The sequence below is a fragment of the Aotus nancymaae genome, unplaced genomic scaffold (assembly GCF_030222135.1).
Source record: "Aotus nancymaae isolate 86718 unplaced genomic scaffold, 86718_ANA_hifiasm-v0.15.2.pri h1tg000036l, whole genome shotgun sequence".
In the NCBI taxonomy this organism is placed as follows: domain Eukaryota; kingdom Metazoa; phylum Chordata; class Mammalia; order Primates; family Aotidae; genus Aotus; species Aotus nancymaae.
The window spans coordinates 39,936,091-39,953,274 of NW_026988450.1; the positions used below are offsets into that span (position 1 = coordinate 39,936,091).

Here is a 17,184-nt window from a genome sequence, read left to right on the forward strand (position 1 = left end):
TACCAAACACCCTATGTACTTCCATTTTCAATAAGAATCCAGTATCTAGTAGCCATGGTTTATTTTCTTTACAGCTCACAATATTTTCTGACCTAGTATAGATGTTTATTAATGATTATGAGCAATTATAATTTATTAATTGACTTAGGAATTTTTGTTTTAATATATCTGATTCTAACCTAATAGCCTGAATCTTTAGCTCCTAGTAGCTTCTTTAGAAAATGCTACTATTGTATCACAATATTTATAAAGTTTAACAATATAACCTTTATGGTTTTGTTGCTTTTTATCTTTTTCTTTAAGTCCTTAGAGTGTTTTGCTTTTTAAGCCTATTTGATGTTTTAAAAACCTCTGCAAATTCAGTTAAATATCATCACAGAGAACAGAACAACAGGAATAGGAGAAAAACCTACAAAATGATATTATTGGGCATTAATTATTAGATATTCCTTATTTTGCTAGTGTGAATTTGTTATACTTTTTTCCTGGCCATGTGTATTGTAAATTTGTATTTGAAGTGAATAATTGGTATGTTTCTTTTACAAGATGAATTATTCCAAACTGATACCATAATCGTGAAATTTTTAATATCTATTAAAATGATCAGAAAAATGAAAATCCACGGAAAACAGTAGAGTACAGTGGCAGGTGAATGGGGCTCTGACATGCATGTTAAAGATGGCTATGGGTATAGGCAGGGAACATGTAACCTTACTTAGCATATGTCATAGCAGAAGGATAGGGTATCTGAAACTCCACAGGGGTCAGTTTAAAAGCATTGAGCCCAGCAGGCTGTGAAGCAGCATATTTTACTACAAGAAATAGTAAAAGCTAAAAATTTTAAAATATTCAAGGAGACTGTAAATCATCCTTGATGACTAACATAGATTAGGAATGTGGATGCAATATCTCAAACTCTTGAAAGGCTGCTGTCATGGAGAGAAAACATGCTGTCTTACGAAGCATCCCTTCCTATCATGAGAGGCAAGTATTTAGGTTGAATTATGCTGTCTACATGCAGACACACACACACACACACACACACACACACTCCTGTATTCTGTATTTTTCCCCTTCAGACTTAGACATAATTGGGTTGACATGGGTAGAACATTAGCAAAGCCACATGAGGATACAGCAAACCACTACCATGGCATGTGTATACCTATGTAACAAACATGCACGATCTGCACATATGCCCCAGAACTTAAAGTATAATAAGTAAATAAATAAATAAATAAGAAAAGCCATATGATTGGGATGCCATCTAATTTGGAGACTGTAGTACTCTCAAAACTGAGTGACTTTTTGACTTTTAATATTTTATTAATTTTTAAAAGTCTGTGTAACTGCTAGATTATTCTTGATGATTATGAGACACGAGAACAATGTTTACTTTTAGAAATTGTTTTAAGGTGTTTGAGAGGTCGGTAATGTATATCTTTTCTTTTTCCAAATGGAACCACACAGATTATTGCTGCATCATTTGCTTGTTATTGTACCAATATGGAAAACACGTATGGATTAGAAGTAGTTGGCCATATTCCACAAGGGTAATGTAGTCTGTTTTTTAAAAATATTATTTGTTTGTTTGTTTCTGATGGAGAAAGGGACTGGGAGTGGGTGGGTATGGATATTTCACTTATTAATTCTAATTAATTTCTATTACAAAATGATAGAAATACATACTACATGTGTAGAGTAAGAGTAACTTCCTAGACTTCACCTATTGCTAAGGATGTTGATAATTGCTTTATATAGTATTGCTTCAGGTAAAAAGTTTGGGAAATATTTGCAAATATATTATTGAATAAGTAGAGGACATTGACTTTGCAAATTAGAGTTATGCTCTGGGATTTAGTCTGCCCTATCTCTTCCCCACCACACATATTTTTATGACTATTTTCATTTCACTTAAATCATAGTAAAAGTAGACAAGCATCATCTGAAATAGCAAACCCCAGGCCTGGGTAGTATATAATAGTGAGAGAGTGCAAGTGGAGAAGAAGGTGTGGTTCCCTAGCTGGCCTATAGGCTTCCTCTGGCCAATAAGAAGTTTAACAAAAGAGATGTTCACCCTAAATGAGCAAAAGGTTGTACCACATATGGGCTAAAAGAGAATGAAAATATATGAGGGAAGGAGGGCAGTGTCTTCTGGGTTATTTCCTTTGAATGGGCAGCATTACATATTCACTGATAATTATAAATTTGGGCAAAGTTACAATTGTTGAGTCCTGTAAAATTTTGTGTTCTAATCCCAAATTTTGGTTTCTAATTACATGAAAATGGAGAAAGAGTAGAAAAATTCTCACGGATTAAAAAGGGAATGTTAAAAATGCCATCTCTATCCTATACAGGTATAGCCTAATGCAGATTATATGAATCAAATTGAATTTTCTCAAGGATTTCTGCTTTTCCACATTTGAAAGTCAATTTATTGATCCTTTTATGCCAATTTGTTGTTATTAATAATTAAGCACACTCAGTCTTCATGAAACAAAGTTCTCTTACTTTGCAATGGTTTTGTATAGCATAATAACATTTAATGATACAAATCAATATGTCTTAAGGGTAAACTTAAGTCAGTACCCCTAATTCTCCGTTATTTTGAGTGACCTTTCAAGATCCATACTCTAAAGAAATTATAACAAGAACATGGCTTTGAAGAGAAATGGAGCTGAGATTGCATTCCAGCTCTGACATTCACCTTGTGATGTTAGATAAATTACCTAACTTTTCTCAAAAAGTTTTCTCTTCCATACAGTGGGCATAACGATGCTTGGTTTGGAGGTTTGTGGGAGAATTAAATAAAATAGCTAATATGAAAGGGTCAAGCATTCTGCTTACATACTGGGTATTAGATCAACATGAATTCTCTTCCAGTTTTCTTCCACTATTGCCTGAGAAATTTATTTATTTAATTACTTTTTGGGTGAGTCTCCCAAAGAATCATCAGGGATAAATAAATAATGATACTTTGGCTCAAGTGGGTTTCAAAAGACAATTAGACAAGGGCTGGGTATTATTTGAGAGAAATATTTTAAACAGCTCTTTGAAATGAAAAAACAACTATGGTCCTGTATTTTGAAACAGAGGGTTAGTTGCAGCCTTTATACATATTTTTCTTAATGGATATAAGGCATAGTTAAGTGTACTGTGAAAGGATTGAGTTAAAAACATAATTAAGATAATGAACTCAATGGCAAATTTAGGAATTAACTCAAGAATGGTAGCCCACAGTAAACCAGTGTTTGCATACAGCACTGCAGTATTCAAGGGAGGAAATACAGTGTTCAACACCAGCCAAATAAATATTTGGAAAGGTTCGAATGAAAGAACGCTCCAGATTTGCTTTTGTTCTAATACAGGAAATTTCTGTCGAGTCAGAGTTTCTGTGGTGTAATCTGAATTCCCTGGGCGTAAATGCCAGTTAAATGCATGGAGTTGTCCCTGTGGTGTTCCTTGTAATTTTGCTTTTCTGCTAAATAATGTTGAAAACAAAGGGCTTCTAAGGGCAAGACTGCTTGGTTTTCTCATGGGTATTTCACTTAGTCTATGTAAACTTCAGAGTCATTACCACAGTTAAATTCATTGCAAGTTGTTACAGAAATTACATGAAGTTTGATGACTTCAATATGGTCTTTCTTTCCACAGAATTCCTTCACCTAGAGCTCCCCCGATGAGCATCCTCTCTGCGGTTATCACCGAAGCTTTCGGAGTGGCACTTGTAGGCTATGTGGCCTCACTGGCTCTTGCTCAAGGATCTGCCAAAAAATTCAAATATTCAATTGATGACAACCAGGTGGAGTGTGCCCCCAGCCCCTCCCTACTCCATTTGTATCATTGCACTGTGTATTCCCAGATCCCAAAAATGTTGAACTTATGAAAAATAAAACTGGCCTAACTCTATAGCAAGAATGGGTTGAGCAAAACAAAGAAAAATATCTAAATCATTCATAGGAAGCTAAAAACCTGGCATTGATGTTTCATAATACTTTTTATTTTTGTTAAAATAAATGGCATCATGATGTTCTTTTTGATTTGTTTTTAGGAGAGAATTCAAACGTATTTATCATTGCATGCTAATGTTTAATAATTATGGATTTCTAAGTACAAATAAGACTAGTATTACTCTTAGTAAAAAAAGCTAAAGAAGGTGAGGGTCTATCAGAATACCAGGAGATGCAGATTATACTGATCATATTTCTGAATACACTTTTGCCCATGTCCTCTCATGGTCCTACAGAGCTCTACTGGTCTGCAGAGAAGTTGCAGTGCAGTGGTTTATGAATATCGATCTACCTGTGTGTAAATCTCAACCTCACACTTTGTGACCTTAATCTCTGTGCACCAATTTCCTCATCTTTAAAAAGTAGATTCATTCATTCCACAGATTGGTGATGAACTCTAATACATAGAAGGCCCTGGTCTAGGTATAAGGGGTGCAATGGTGAACAATGCCCACCACGTCTTTGTTCTGCTCGAAACCTCCCAGTGACTTCTGGTCACACTCAGAGTCACAGCCTCTCTCATGGCTTACAAGGCTCTACATAACCTGCTAATACCCTTTTCCTCTCTGGTCTTACACTCTTTTTTTTTTTGAGACGGAGTTTCGCTCTTGTTACCCAGGCTGGAGGGCAATGGCGCGATCTCGGCTCACCGCAACCTCCGCCTCCTGGGTTCAGGCAATTCTCCTGCCTCAGCCTCCTGAGTAGCTGGGATTACAGGCACGCACCACCGTGCCCAGCTAATTTTTTGTATTTTTAGTAGAGACGGGGTTTCACCATGTTAACCAGGATAGTCTCGATCTCTTGACCTCGTGATCCACCCGCCTCGGCCTCCCAAAGGGCTGGGATTACAGGCTTTGGTCTTACACTCTTATACTCTGTGCTAGCTACACCACCTTGTTTCTCCCTGAACCTACTAGTTATGCTTCTGGCTACAGATATTTGCACTTGTTGTTCCCTTTTCTGGGAATTCTGTTCTCTCTGATACCTGCTTATTTATTTTTAATGTTTGTTTTCTAGAGACAAGGCTCACTCTGTTGCCCAGGCTGGAGTGAGTGGCATGATCATAGCTCACTGTGGTCTCAACCTCATGGGCTCTAGCCATCCTCCCACCTCAACCTCCCCAGTAGCTGGGACTTCAAGCATGCACCACCATGCCTGGCTACTTTTTTTTTTCATTTTTAAAACATAGGGGGTCTTGCTATGTTGCTCAGGCTGGTCTCAAACTCCTGGCTTCAGGAGATCCCCCTGCCTCAGCCTCCCAAAGTGCTGAAATTGTAGGTGTGAGCCGCTGTGCTCAGCCAGCTTCTTTATTCAAATGGTCCTTTCTCAGGGAGGCCGTCTTTGGTAATCTAAAATCTTAAACTCCAGATTTACCCATGCCTTCCTCAGCTTTGCTTTCTGTACTTATCTTGTTTATTGCCAGCATTTGCTTTCCACGACCACAGCTCTATAAGGGCAGGGATATTTGTTGTGCTTACTAGCAACAGCAGACACAAAAATACTATTAAGGGGAATTTGCAATAATCCAAGTGATATTTGATGACTTGGACTAAGTTGTAGTGATGGAAGAGATGGAAGTGTATGGATTCTGGATTGGATATGGGTACCATCTGGGAAAAGAGGGAGCAGAAAAGTCAAGAATAACCCTAAAACTTTCAGTCTAAGCATTTGGAACTTGAAACAGGGAAGAACATAGGAGAACCAGGTTGGGTGTTAGAAAGCTGTAGCACAATTTAGTAAGTTGGAGATACCTGTTAGCTATCCAAAGAGAGAGGCTGAGTAGCAGATTGGCTATACAGTCTGACATTCAGAAAAATGGTCCAAGCTGCAGATAAAACATTTAGAGTTGTCAATGTGTATTTGAGTAGCTAAGAGGTAGATAGAGAAGAGAAGCGGTCCTCCAATATTTAAACTTGTTTAGATGGGAAAGAACCCCAAAGGACATTTAAAAGTGGTGGCCAGGGATGTAGGAGGAAATCAGGGACATCCTAGAAGCCAAGTGAAGGAGCCTTTAGGGAAGAACAAATGAGCAACTATGCCAAATGCCTCTTCCAGGCAAGGTCAGCCAAGAATGAATCATTGGTTTAGCATTGTAAAGGTCATTTGTGGAGTGGTGAGGAGAAAAACCTGATTGAGGTGACTTAAAAATGGAGGAGAAATTAATGGCAGAGAACATTAAAAAATAATAGAATTTCCCTATGAGGTTGTTATGAGGATTCAATGAGTAAAGTGCTTGAGAACAATTTCTTGCTTATTGTAAGCACCCAATAAATGTTAGCTATTTGTATTGTAATTGTTAAATCCCAACTGGTGGGGAGAACAAAATCTGAATACAAACAAGCCTCATTATGTGACAAATTGTACCTGTGGTCGCTAAAAGTTAATTGTGATTAAGATATTATATATTCTCTCATTATGAATCTTGCAGGAATTTTTGGCCCATGGCCTCAGCAACATAGTTTCTTCATTTTTCTTCTGCATACCAAGTGCTGCTGCCATGGGAAGGACTGCCGGCCTGTACAGCACAGGAGCAAAGACGCAGGTAACTGAATTGTTCAGCAGGGCAGAGGACTGCTGGGCCTTGGCCCCCATTCTCGGGGAGTGGGAAGAGCTAGCTTCTCTTTAAAGCCCGGAAACTATTTTCACTTCTTTAATTTTTTCTAAGTTGTTGTAAGAAAGTCCTTCTCTCTCTTGTCTCTTTCTTATAAATGACACTTCCGAAAGCTGAGGATTCAACAAGCAAACTAAAAAATTCTGTACAAATTACAGCTTTATGGTCAGCAACCTTTGAGGCCAAAGCTCCCTCTACTGGTGTCTCTTTGTTTCTTTCTTTCTAATTGAAGTGATCAATATGACGTTTTCCCATTTTTATTAATTTCCTTTAAATAAATAAAATCCATTATGTGAAAAAAATCAATCCTTGACACTGAAATTTCTGTCTGTAGAGTTGTGCAAGTATTTAAGTGTGTAATAAGATATCTGCATATTTTAGGTTAAGCAATTATATTTTTTAGGAACTCAAATCAATTTGACATGTATTGAGAGCCTGTGATATACCAGGCATTCTGATGGGTACTGGTAAGATGATGAAGACGATTACAATCATGGTGATGAAGATGTTGGTATTGACGATGATGGTGGTGGTGATGGAAAAGATATTGAGTTGTGTGTCAGGCATTGCCTGTCATACTTTTGTTGTAAATGAACTTGTTTAATCCTATGAAAAATTAAACCTTTGATGGTTTAGACAACCTTATGAAGGAAGTGTAATTATTATGCTCAGTTTCTACCTGAGAAAGTTGAGGAAAAGATTAAAGTAGCTTACCCAGGTCATAGAGGTAGTAAATGGCAGAGCTGGGATTGGAACCAGATAGATTTACTCCAAAACTTGCATCCTTAGTCACTATTTCTTATAAGAAAAACCATGTGTATCTTAGTATAAAAAATTAACATTAACAGCTAACTATTTATTAAAACAATTTATGTTTAAATAGGAATCAAATGAGAACGTCTAAAACATTATATGTGCTAATTCAAACATTCATTGGGAGTCTTCCTTATTAAATACTTTTATAGCTTGTAGAATAATTGATTTTGAAAAGTATGTGGTTCTTGACCTTGTGGGCAAGTGGTCAACAGATATTAAAATATAGCATAAAACTAATTAATAAAATTCATATCAGTGTATCACGGAGTACATGAAAGGAAGCAGTAACCAATGCTGAATGTATTGTAATTTGACAAATAATTGCCACAACTCATCAGCTGAGAAATGAAACCCTCATTCACCCTTGGTTATGTGACACAAATAATCTGATGGATTTTCATACAGCTAGGATTTTCAAGTGTAGGGTCATCTTTTGTAGTGGTATAAACAATATTTTTGCAAACTATACTCTCAAATCTTTGTGATCTAAATTTGAAGTATTTATATGCAGTGAACTTAAATATCATTCCCTACTCTGATGACTCTTCTATCTGTAAAATCCCAGAATCCTATAGCGGTTTTTGTTTTGTTTTGTTTTGTTTTGTTTAGATATATATATATATTTTTTTTAGCCAGAGTCTTGCTCTGTTGGCCAGGCTGGAGTGTAGTGGCACCACTATATCTTACTACAGCCTCAAACATGTGGGCTGAAGTGATCCTTTCACCTCAGTATCCAGAGTAGTTGGGATTACAGGCATGCACTACCACACCTGGATTTTTTTTTTCCCAATTTTTAGTACAGATAAGGGTCTTGCTTTATTTCCCAGGCTTATTTTGAACTCTTGGCTTTCAGGGATCCTCCAACCTTGGTATCCCAGTGTTGGGATTACAGCTGTGAGCTATCGTGCCAGCAGGATTCTATGGTAGTTTCTTCCCAGAGTGAATGTATTAGGTTTCTCTCTTCATTAACAGGCTCAATAAACATAGTGAGTGGTTTGCGGTTGGACTCCAGAACCTGGGCTTGTGCCTTAGCTTCAACACTAGTGAAGTGACTTTGCACAACTAACTTGACCTCTCTGGCATAAATAGGCTTGACTGTTAAAGTAGAATTATTACAACAACTAAAGGAGTTAACAATGCTTATTTAGCACGATGCGTGAGCACTAACTGTCCTTTAAATGTTAACAATGATCATTGATTTTATTATTATTAGAAAAATAATTAAATGTTTAGAACCCTTTTTTAACATTTAATTTTAAAACATCCTGGTATGGTTGAGACACAACGACACAGTTTTCTAGTCCAAGTTGCTCCTTCACCATGCGGCAGGATCTTGAACAAGTTAACATATTCACTTATCACATGGGCAGGGAAGGTTGAAATAGAATCTTTGAAGTGTTTCCACTTTGAATGTCTTCCATATCTGGGGTTTCCTTAGGCATTTTCCTGCTTTTCTAATTACTATCTTAGTAATAATAAAACTATCTGATTAATCTTTGTGACCTTTAATATCAAGTGTCTGAAAGAGAATAGTTTGAGAAAGCATATACATATTTTTTAATTCGGGATTTTTTTTTTCACTTGAGTTGGGTATACATATGTTTGAATACAGTTGGGAATAAAGAAGAGCCCCTTCTCTTCTCTATTCTGGAGGCCACACGTTTGAATGACTAGAACAACAGAACTTTTCTAAGGACATTTTATTTAATATTTTTTTTCCTGCATGGTATTCTATTCATCAGACTTCAAAAGAAATGAAAGAAATCTGACAAAACACTAGTCCAGGGAAACAAAGCTCAGTGGCAGAATGTTTTCATGCTCCTCTGCTTGTTGAGATGGTTACTAATCTTTTCAACAGCTCCCATTAAATTGCACAGGGAAAGAATCTGATTTAATGTGCATACTCAAATTGAGGATGCTTTCCCATGGTAGTCATTTCAGACCTTTAACATTGCAAGTGTTAAGTTTATGTGGGTAAAACTGATAACCGACATGTTTCTGGAAAGCACGAGGCAAGCCAAGCCTTAAAAGTTTTGTTCTAAATAGGCTATTTGTGAAAGCAATTTTCTATGTGACATGACTTCACAAAACAGCCCCTTAAATGGCTCTGACTCTCTTAGGGACTAGATTTATAGCCTGCAAATTGACTAGATGACAAACAATCTTCAATTTTTAGGCTAATGATAACCAATCAAAGGATCAGTGATGATCATCTTACATTTGTTAATGAATTTACCAACTGACTTTTATTTGGAAACATTACTGGTATTTCTATAGAAATGGTATTTCTGTGGAAAGTTATCTTTTTAAAATGCAAATTTGGTCATGTTATTTTTGCTTAAAGCCCTCATAAGACATTGCATAGGTCTTAGAATTCAGACCTTTCTGCTGTCTACCAGACGCTGAGTTCTTCCTGGCACAGCCTCCTCTTGGCCTGTTTTCCACCTCATTCTCAGACCTAGTCCTTCTCCAGCCCTTGTGGATTCCAGTGTCTGTTCCCTTTGTCTTTCCCTTCCTCTCTATGTGAATTCCTCCCATCCTTCGTGTTTCACTGCCACTTCTGGGTCAGTCGTGTTCCTCTTTGTCAGCATCCTTGGTGCTATTTGACATTAAACATTCATTAGTGTGATTACGTGATTGATGTCAGCCTTCTATGCTTGACTTAAAGTTACTGGACAACACCAAAACCTTGTCTGGTTTGGTTCACTGTATCCTCAGTGGCTAGCCCAGGACCTGGCACATGGTGGGTGGTAGATAACTACTACAGAAAAAAATGAATGATAAATTAGAGCTTCCAATAACCATAAAAGAAAACTACCGGTTTGCTGACATTAGAAGAGACTAGTCAAGCTGGACAGGTTTTTGTTTTTATTGCTACTTAATATAGTAAATTTACAGAAAATCCCATTTAAAACCTGGCTTAGGATCATATACTTTAGAGAAACTCTATTGAACAGAAACATAATGTGAGCCACACAGATAATTTAAAGTTTCTAGTAGCCACATTTTTTAAAGTAGAAGAAGTTGATAATTTTAATTTTATATTTTAATTTACTTAATGGAGTCAAAATATTATTTTAACACTAATGTTATTTCAAAATTAATAATTTATTAATGATATTTTAACATCTTTTTTTCTTGGTATAAGGCTTCAAGATCTGGTGTGCATTTTAGATTTGCAGCATACCTTAATATGGACTAGCCACATTTCAAGTGCTCAAGAGCCACACGTGGCTGTTTTGACAGTGAATTTAGAACAATTTTATATACAAGTGAGTTGATGATAAAGTCTTTCAGTGCTTTAGAAAATGAAACCAAATGTTTGGATTGGAACAAGAGTTACTGATCATTTAATACCAAGTGCCATGGTCACCAGAAACATTTCTATCCTTTACATGAAGAAACCCGTTTTACAGTGAGCCCCTTTCGATGAGACACCCAAAGCATGCATATCTAAGAAAGGCCTTTAGGAGAATAAAAACACACAGCTTAGACAAATAGCACAAATAAATGTTACATTTCTTCCTTCTCTCCTTCCCCACAAAGAACGGTAAGTGTGGGAGGGAGCTCAGTGTCCCCTGGTTTTCTTCCCTGCATGCTTCTCTTCACTTCCAACAGAGGAGATCCGATGGCGCTCTGCAGGGAGCTTGGGAGGCATGACCAGGAGGGACGAGAGACTGCGTCTGCTGCACAGGCAGCTCAGCCACAACTGAAAACAACAGCTGGCATGTTTTTCTGCAACACTGAGATTGTCTCTGCATTCCAATTTGCCAAACTGTATTCTTTTATTCTTTCAAAATTTGGTTCATTGCTTTCATCTCCTTTAAAACCTTAATCTAGCTTTAATTACCCAATGTCCTCTTTCTTCTCTTTTCTTTCTGCCTTTTCCCATCTCTTTTGCCATTCCACTACTTTCTACAAGACTGTCCATGCAGTGCGGTCAAGAACTACTTATGCATTCTCTGACAACTACTTAGGAAGTAAATTACTGGCATCTCCTTCTACTCCCAACCAAATATATCGGTATGGATAATAAAAATGCATGCACGATCATCTTTGTAAGTAACATACAGCATATAAAACAATTGTTTGAGAACATAACAAGATATTGACTATTTCATCCTCTTTTATACTGAATGAACTTTTAAATATCAGTAGTTATGAGTTTCAAGCAAAAATATATTTGGACATTTAGTTAGTATGACATTGAAAGAAAGAGTTAAGAGTAAAATCCTAGCAAGTGTTTGCCCAATGGATAATTGTGTGAAAACTTTACTAATTACAATAGAAGCCAACCTGAAACTTATTAAGAAGCTAGTTTTGTTTTGTTTTCTGAGATTAAAGGAACAAGCTTATCTGTTTTGTTCTGGTTTTAACTTGTTTTTCAAATTTTTCTTTAAGTAGATCAGAGAAATGCAAGAAAATACTACCTCATATGCAAAGTAAAAGATGTGAAGAAAGTAGACGATACTTGAAAGATAGCTTAAGTGGGTTAGAGAATCCTGAAGTTAGAGAATTCTACTTTATACATGCAAATATCTGATCTTAATTTGAGCTGTTTTTGAATTTACTGAGTTGGCCAATTATGGAATGATGGCTTCCATTGCATAATCTCAAAGATTTTTTACAAATCCAAATTTCAGTGTCCTGACTTCTTCTTTATAGAGAGAATGAATATCAGTATTTTGAGAGCTGTGAGGCCAGACACTATAATATCATTAATTTCCATGACTGAGGAGTATATATGCTGAGGAGAGCTGGTAAGAGTTTCTTGTCTCATTAGATAGATAAACTTATCTTTTGACCAAGGGCATCAGTAATGATGAGGCAAGTGCATTAAGGGAGGTAACATCACTTACTTGCTTATGGTCTATTTCATTGCATGACTTACCATTTAAGGTAAACAAATAGTCTTTTTCACCCATAGTTTGTCACACTTTGCCAAATAAGATCCATTTAACTCTTGACTTATTTTGACTACAAGACTGAAATTATGGTTTAATTGTTGTTGATGAACATGCAAAGCACCATATAAATAAAAGATAAATGTTATTTAGAGAATAGCCCAAATGTAGTTGTGATTTACTATTTTTAAATAGAATTATTTAGTTAGGTTGTAATTTCTATAACAGCTTTAGTGTAGTATACTGAATTTGGGAATCATAGAATGTATTTGGTTTTCTTGAATCTCAGTTCAGTACATATTCCATATTACCTTCATGCTTTCAAACTCCCTAGCTCTATGATCTTGGCACGTTACCTCTCTGTCTCAGATCCTTCCAAGTAGTTGCAACTGCAACTGTTCAAAGTTCGTTCCAGCTCCTAAGATTTAGGGTTTTGGTGTCAGGTACATTGTAAGAAGAGTCCCCAAAAAGGGTACGTACCATTGTCTTTTGTCTTAAAATTAACCTTAGCTGTTGGTATTTTATTCTTTTTATGTAAACACAGATTTGCTGAATCACTGACTGAGCTCTCTGCCTGGATCCTGTGAGCTGCACTCTGACACCTACATCTTTACAGTCTAGTAGAGTGACAGGCATCTTACTTTATTGATAAAAAATTCTTATGTAAAATTACCAATTACTCCTAAGTGATCAATGTAGTGACAGTTTGGTGTACTATAATTTCTTTTATGGTCAATCATTTAGTTTCCCTAGTGATTTAATTCCCAAGTAAGAATTGTTTTTCCCCTTTGTATGCTGAAGAGTGTTTGTGACAAGTTGCACAAAATATGCAAGGGAGAAGAGACTCCCTCAGCCTCTACCGAGCAGGAAAGGCCTGATCTTATGTTCATTCAGATGACTCCTTGCTTAGCAGAATAATTATAGCTACTCCCACTCCACTCTCCTTCTTCCCATATACATGTATTTTGATAGTAACAGGTTCAGGACAAATGCAAATGCTGGACTGACCCTGGGTATGAACATATGCATGTAAGCAATTGTTACACATCTCTTCCCAGGTTTCTTTTTTTATTAAAAATCCGTTTATGGAGGTATAATTTAGATATTGTAAAATTTATCCTTTTAAGTTATATGGTTCACTTTTTTGAAAAATATATTGTTGTATAACAAGTAAAATCAAGATATAGAATATTTCTATCACCCTAAAAAGTTTTCTCACACTCCTTTGTAGTCAATTCTCTGCCTCCACCTCCAACCTCTGGCATTCTATAATTTATCTTTTTTGGAATGTCATAGATATGAAATTTTATAGTATGTAGTCTTTTGTGTTTAGCTTCTTTCATTAGCTTAATAATTTTGAATTTCATCTGTGTTTTTTAATTGCTGAGTTGTATATTATTGTATGGGTGTACTGCAATTTATTCACCAATTGGTGGACATTTCAGTCATTTAAGATTTTGGTGTATATGAATAAAGATTCTGTGCATACATATTTAGGTTTCATCTGGGCATATGTTTCATTTCTCTTAGGCAGTCCTGGGTCATAAGGTAAGTGTATGTATGACTTTATAACAAACTGCCAAACTGTTTCAGAGTAGCTATACCATATTGTATTCCCACCAGCAATGCCTGAGAATTGCAGTTGCTCGGAGTTTTTGCCAGCCTTTGATATTGACTGTTTGTTTATATATATTTTTTAAATTTAAGCCATTCTACTAGGTCCAAATTCCCTTTGATATCTCCATAATGATGTTCTAGGCATCTTTGTGGCCTTGTGAAAGTCTTCTTTTTTCTTGTTAGGAAGACATTTTGGCCAAGTGTTTTTATTAAGTCCTGAACATTTGCTTATGTGAAATCAAGTTCTTCATCAAGTGGAACATGGCTATAGGAGTCAGGTGAATTGAATTGCCTTTTGTCAGCAGGCTGGTTGGTTAGAACATGATACTAATGGCTTTTCAGGATTAATAAAATTAAGTCTGTCCCACTGCCAGAGATCACTCCCATATCCAGTACAACTACTTCATAACCAGAGCCTTTACTAACAAAGAACTCCAAAGAGGGTAAATACTTCAGTGGAAATTAGCACAGAAATATCCTCAGCCACATATTGAGTTATTACTCAACCCCCTACAAAATAAGGAGGAGAGTCAGGCTAAACAACAACAGGCTAAAGAATTTTTAATTGAAATGTCACTTTCACTATTAAACACAAAAGCCATCGCTATGATGTGTGATAAAAGTTGATGGTGTCCTATTTCTTTGTGTGGAATTGCTTTTCTCTCATCACTGACTTAATTTGATTGCACTAGTTTGTCAGCTGTCACATTTGGCTTCCCTCAGCTGCAAAATATAGATAATGACAGTCTAAGCAATTTAACAGTTATGTGCCAACATTTTGTTTCTTCTAATCAAGATAAACTAAGAATTATCCCCCAACCCCATAACTTCGGAATAATAAAGAAGTTCAAGGCGTTCTTTTTTCTTTTGTCTGTCTTGTATTCTACAGGTGGCTTGTCTGGTATCTTGCATTTTCGTCCTTATAGTCATCTATGCAATCGGACCTTTGCTTTACTGGCTGCCCGTGGTACAGTAGTGCTTTTTCACTATCTACTTTTTAATTTAAAGTTTCATGACAATCATAGTATATGCAATTTCTTGGAAGTATAATCTCAACAATCCTACATCTAGAACCCATGTTACAGAGGTAAAGTTTGAATGGCGGAGGTGTGGAAAAGCTACCACATTTGAGGCAGGCATGGGAGGGGATACCATGGCTGTTTTTCTTGAGTTTTTGTCTCTCACATAAGAATGGCATTGTGGAACTAGATTTATTCTGTGCTCATCTGGAGGGTGGAACTAGGCATATTCTGTTATAAGAAGTGGACTTTGGAAACATTTTACTAAAACTTTGACTGTTAGAACTATGTGCTTGGGCAAGGAAGTAGGAAACAAAATACAGCTTCCTACTGTTGATAAATCTGTTCTACAAAGTGACTCAGAACATTAGTGCCAATGCTTCACCTTCTTCTTCATAAGCCTGAGGCACCAAAGTAATGCAAAACACCGGGCTTAGGAGAACTAGTCTCCATCTTTTGTTATTCTAATTCTTCATGTGTATAGTGAGAATAAACTATTTCCATGGGAGGATCTTCCAATAATGAAGTTCACTTTTCAAGAGCATTATAAATATCTTCAGGTGAAATCAGATAATTGACATTTAAGGCAATTACAATAAAATATATACACATTTAATTTCATGCAACAAATATAATTCCAACAAATGACTGTGAATAAGTAAAGAGGGCATTTAGCTTCACAACATTCACCCTTACAATTTACTCATTTTCTTTTTGTTCTTATTGTTTAGAATTGTACAAATATTACCTTATGAATTTCTAGAATATATATTATATTCCTAAAATACAATAATGTTTAGTTTTAAGCAAAACAAATATTTCTGTCATCTTCTAATTGGTGACTGTGTTTCTCTATTAAGTACTTTAAAAACAAAACGATAAAAATACCTCGGCCCTTTTAAATTGAACTTAAAATCCTTATGTTCCTTCTTCTTCAACTTGTATTTTATTTCTAGTGTGTCCTTGCAAGCATTATTGTTGTGGGACTGAAGGGAATGCTAATACAGTTCCGAGATTTAAAAAAATATTGGAACGTGGATAAAATCGATTGGGTAAGTAGAAATTTGACCTAAAATCATCCCTCTTTAGCTTAAGCTTATGTTACCAAATAAGCACTAATACTTTTATTTGCAGAAAATAGATTTAGCCATTTGAGACTTGTACACTTTACAAGTTACCATTTATTTTTTCCAAAGTCTTAATAAAAGCATTAAAATATAAATTGTCTTCATAGGAAACAGAAATAGAATTTGGTCAAATTTTGATGATTTAAAAGTTTAAGAACTTTTAAAGAAATGCTAATAATTTGAGTGGATTTGGAATGCCAATTTACAATATGAATTTATTTTGGCAGTAAGACTTATCAGGGAAATAGACACTAATAGAAATATGACAATTTATAACCTGTTTGAAAAACTATCATTAATCACTGAGAATATATGCTGCATGAATATACAGTGAACCTCTTAATGGTGACCACTTCCATTCTAAATACAAAAGGTCTCGTGAATTGCCTTTTAAATGGGTTATATTGAGAGGACCATTGCTTGAAACAGATTAAAATATACTGAACCATGATAAAGTGTGATTTCTACGAACATAGATAGCATCCTGATTCTAGATAATCCTATCTGTGCAAGAGCAAGCCAGGATTCTCTCCCTCTCCGATATGGAAAAAGTATTGCATGAGTACCCTCTGTTTAGATCTATTATGACAGTTACCATATTAAATGTAATTATTAATATGAAATATATATTTTAATATACATTTTCTTCAGATACTTTGAGAGAGTTTGGGATATTATTTATGTTGGTGCCTACTTTCATAATATTCCTCCTGGAGCTCAGTATTTCTGAGCTCCTACCAAAGTACAGTGCTGGGTATCATGAAGAATGTGCAGAGAACTACCCAATCTCTCCAGGCAGTTATTTGTACAGAAAGTGGACACAGAAACAATAACTTACTTTGTAAGGCAGGATAAAACATGACCTGGAAGGAAAAGGAGTAGCTTAGTTTTGGGGAAAATAGAGGCAGGAGCATTTAATTTGGACTGATTAACATGGAAGACTCTCACAGAAGAGCTGAAATATGAACTAAGATGTGAAGGAACAGGATTTTGTAGGTTGAACAAGAGACCAAAATTAACCATGACCTTCTAAAGGTGATGTATGTTAGGTGGCTCATGGAAACAAAGAAATGAGAAGAT

The 17,184-nt window shown here is 35.9% G+C and overlaps 1 protein-coding gene across 4 annotated transcripts in view; it reads left to right on the top strand.

The window, feature by feature from the left end:
- SLC26A7 (solute carrier family 26 member 7) overlaps positions 1–17,184 on the top strand; it is a 207,323-nt gene that overhangs the window by 146,871 nt on the left and 43,268 nt on the right. For all 4 annotated transcript variants that reach the window (XM_064384356.1, XM_012465103.2, XM_012465104.2 and 1 more), the window contains 5 exons: positions 1,471–1,553; positions 3,655–3,802; positions 6,439–6,552; positions 14,848–14,925; positions 15,934–16,029. In XM_064384356.1, coding sequence (XP_064240426.1) covers positions 1,471–1,553; positions 3,655–3,802; positions 6,439–6,552; positions 14,848–14,925; positions 15,934–16,029 — 519 coding nt within the window. The remainder of the gene's footprint in view (positions 1–1,470; positions 1,554–3,654; positions 3,803–6,438; positions 6,553–14,847; positions 14,926–15,933; positions 16,030–17,184) is intronic.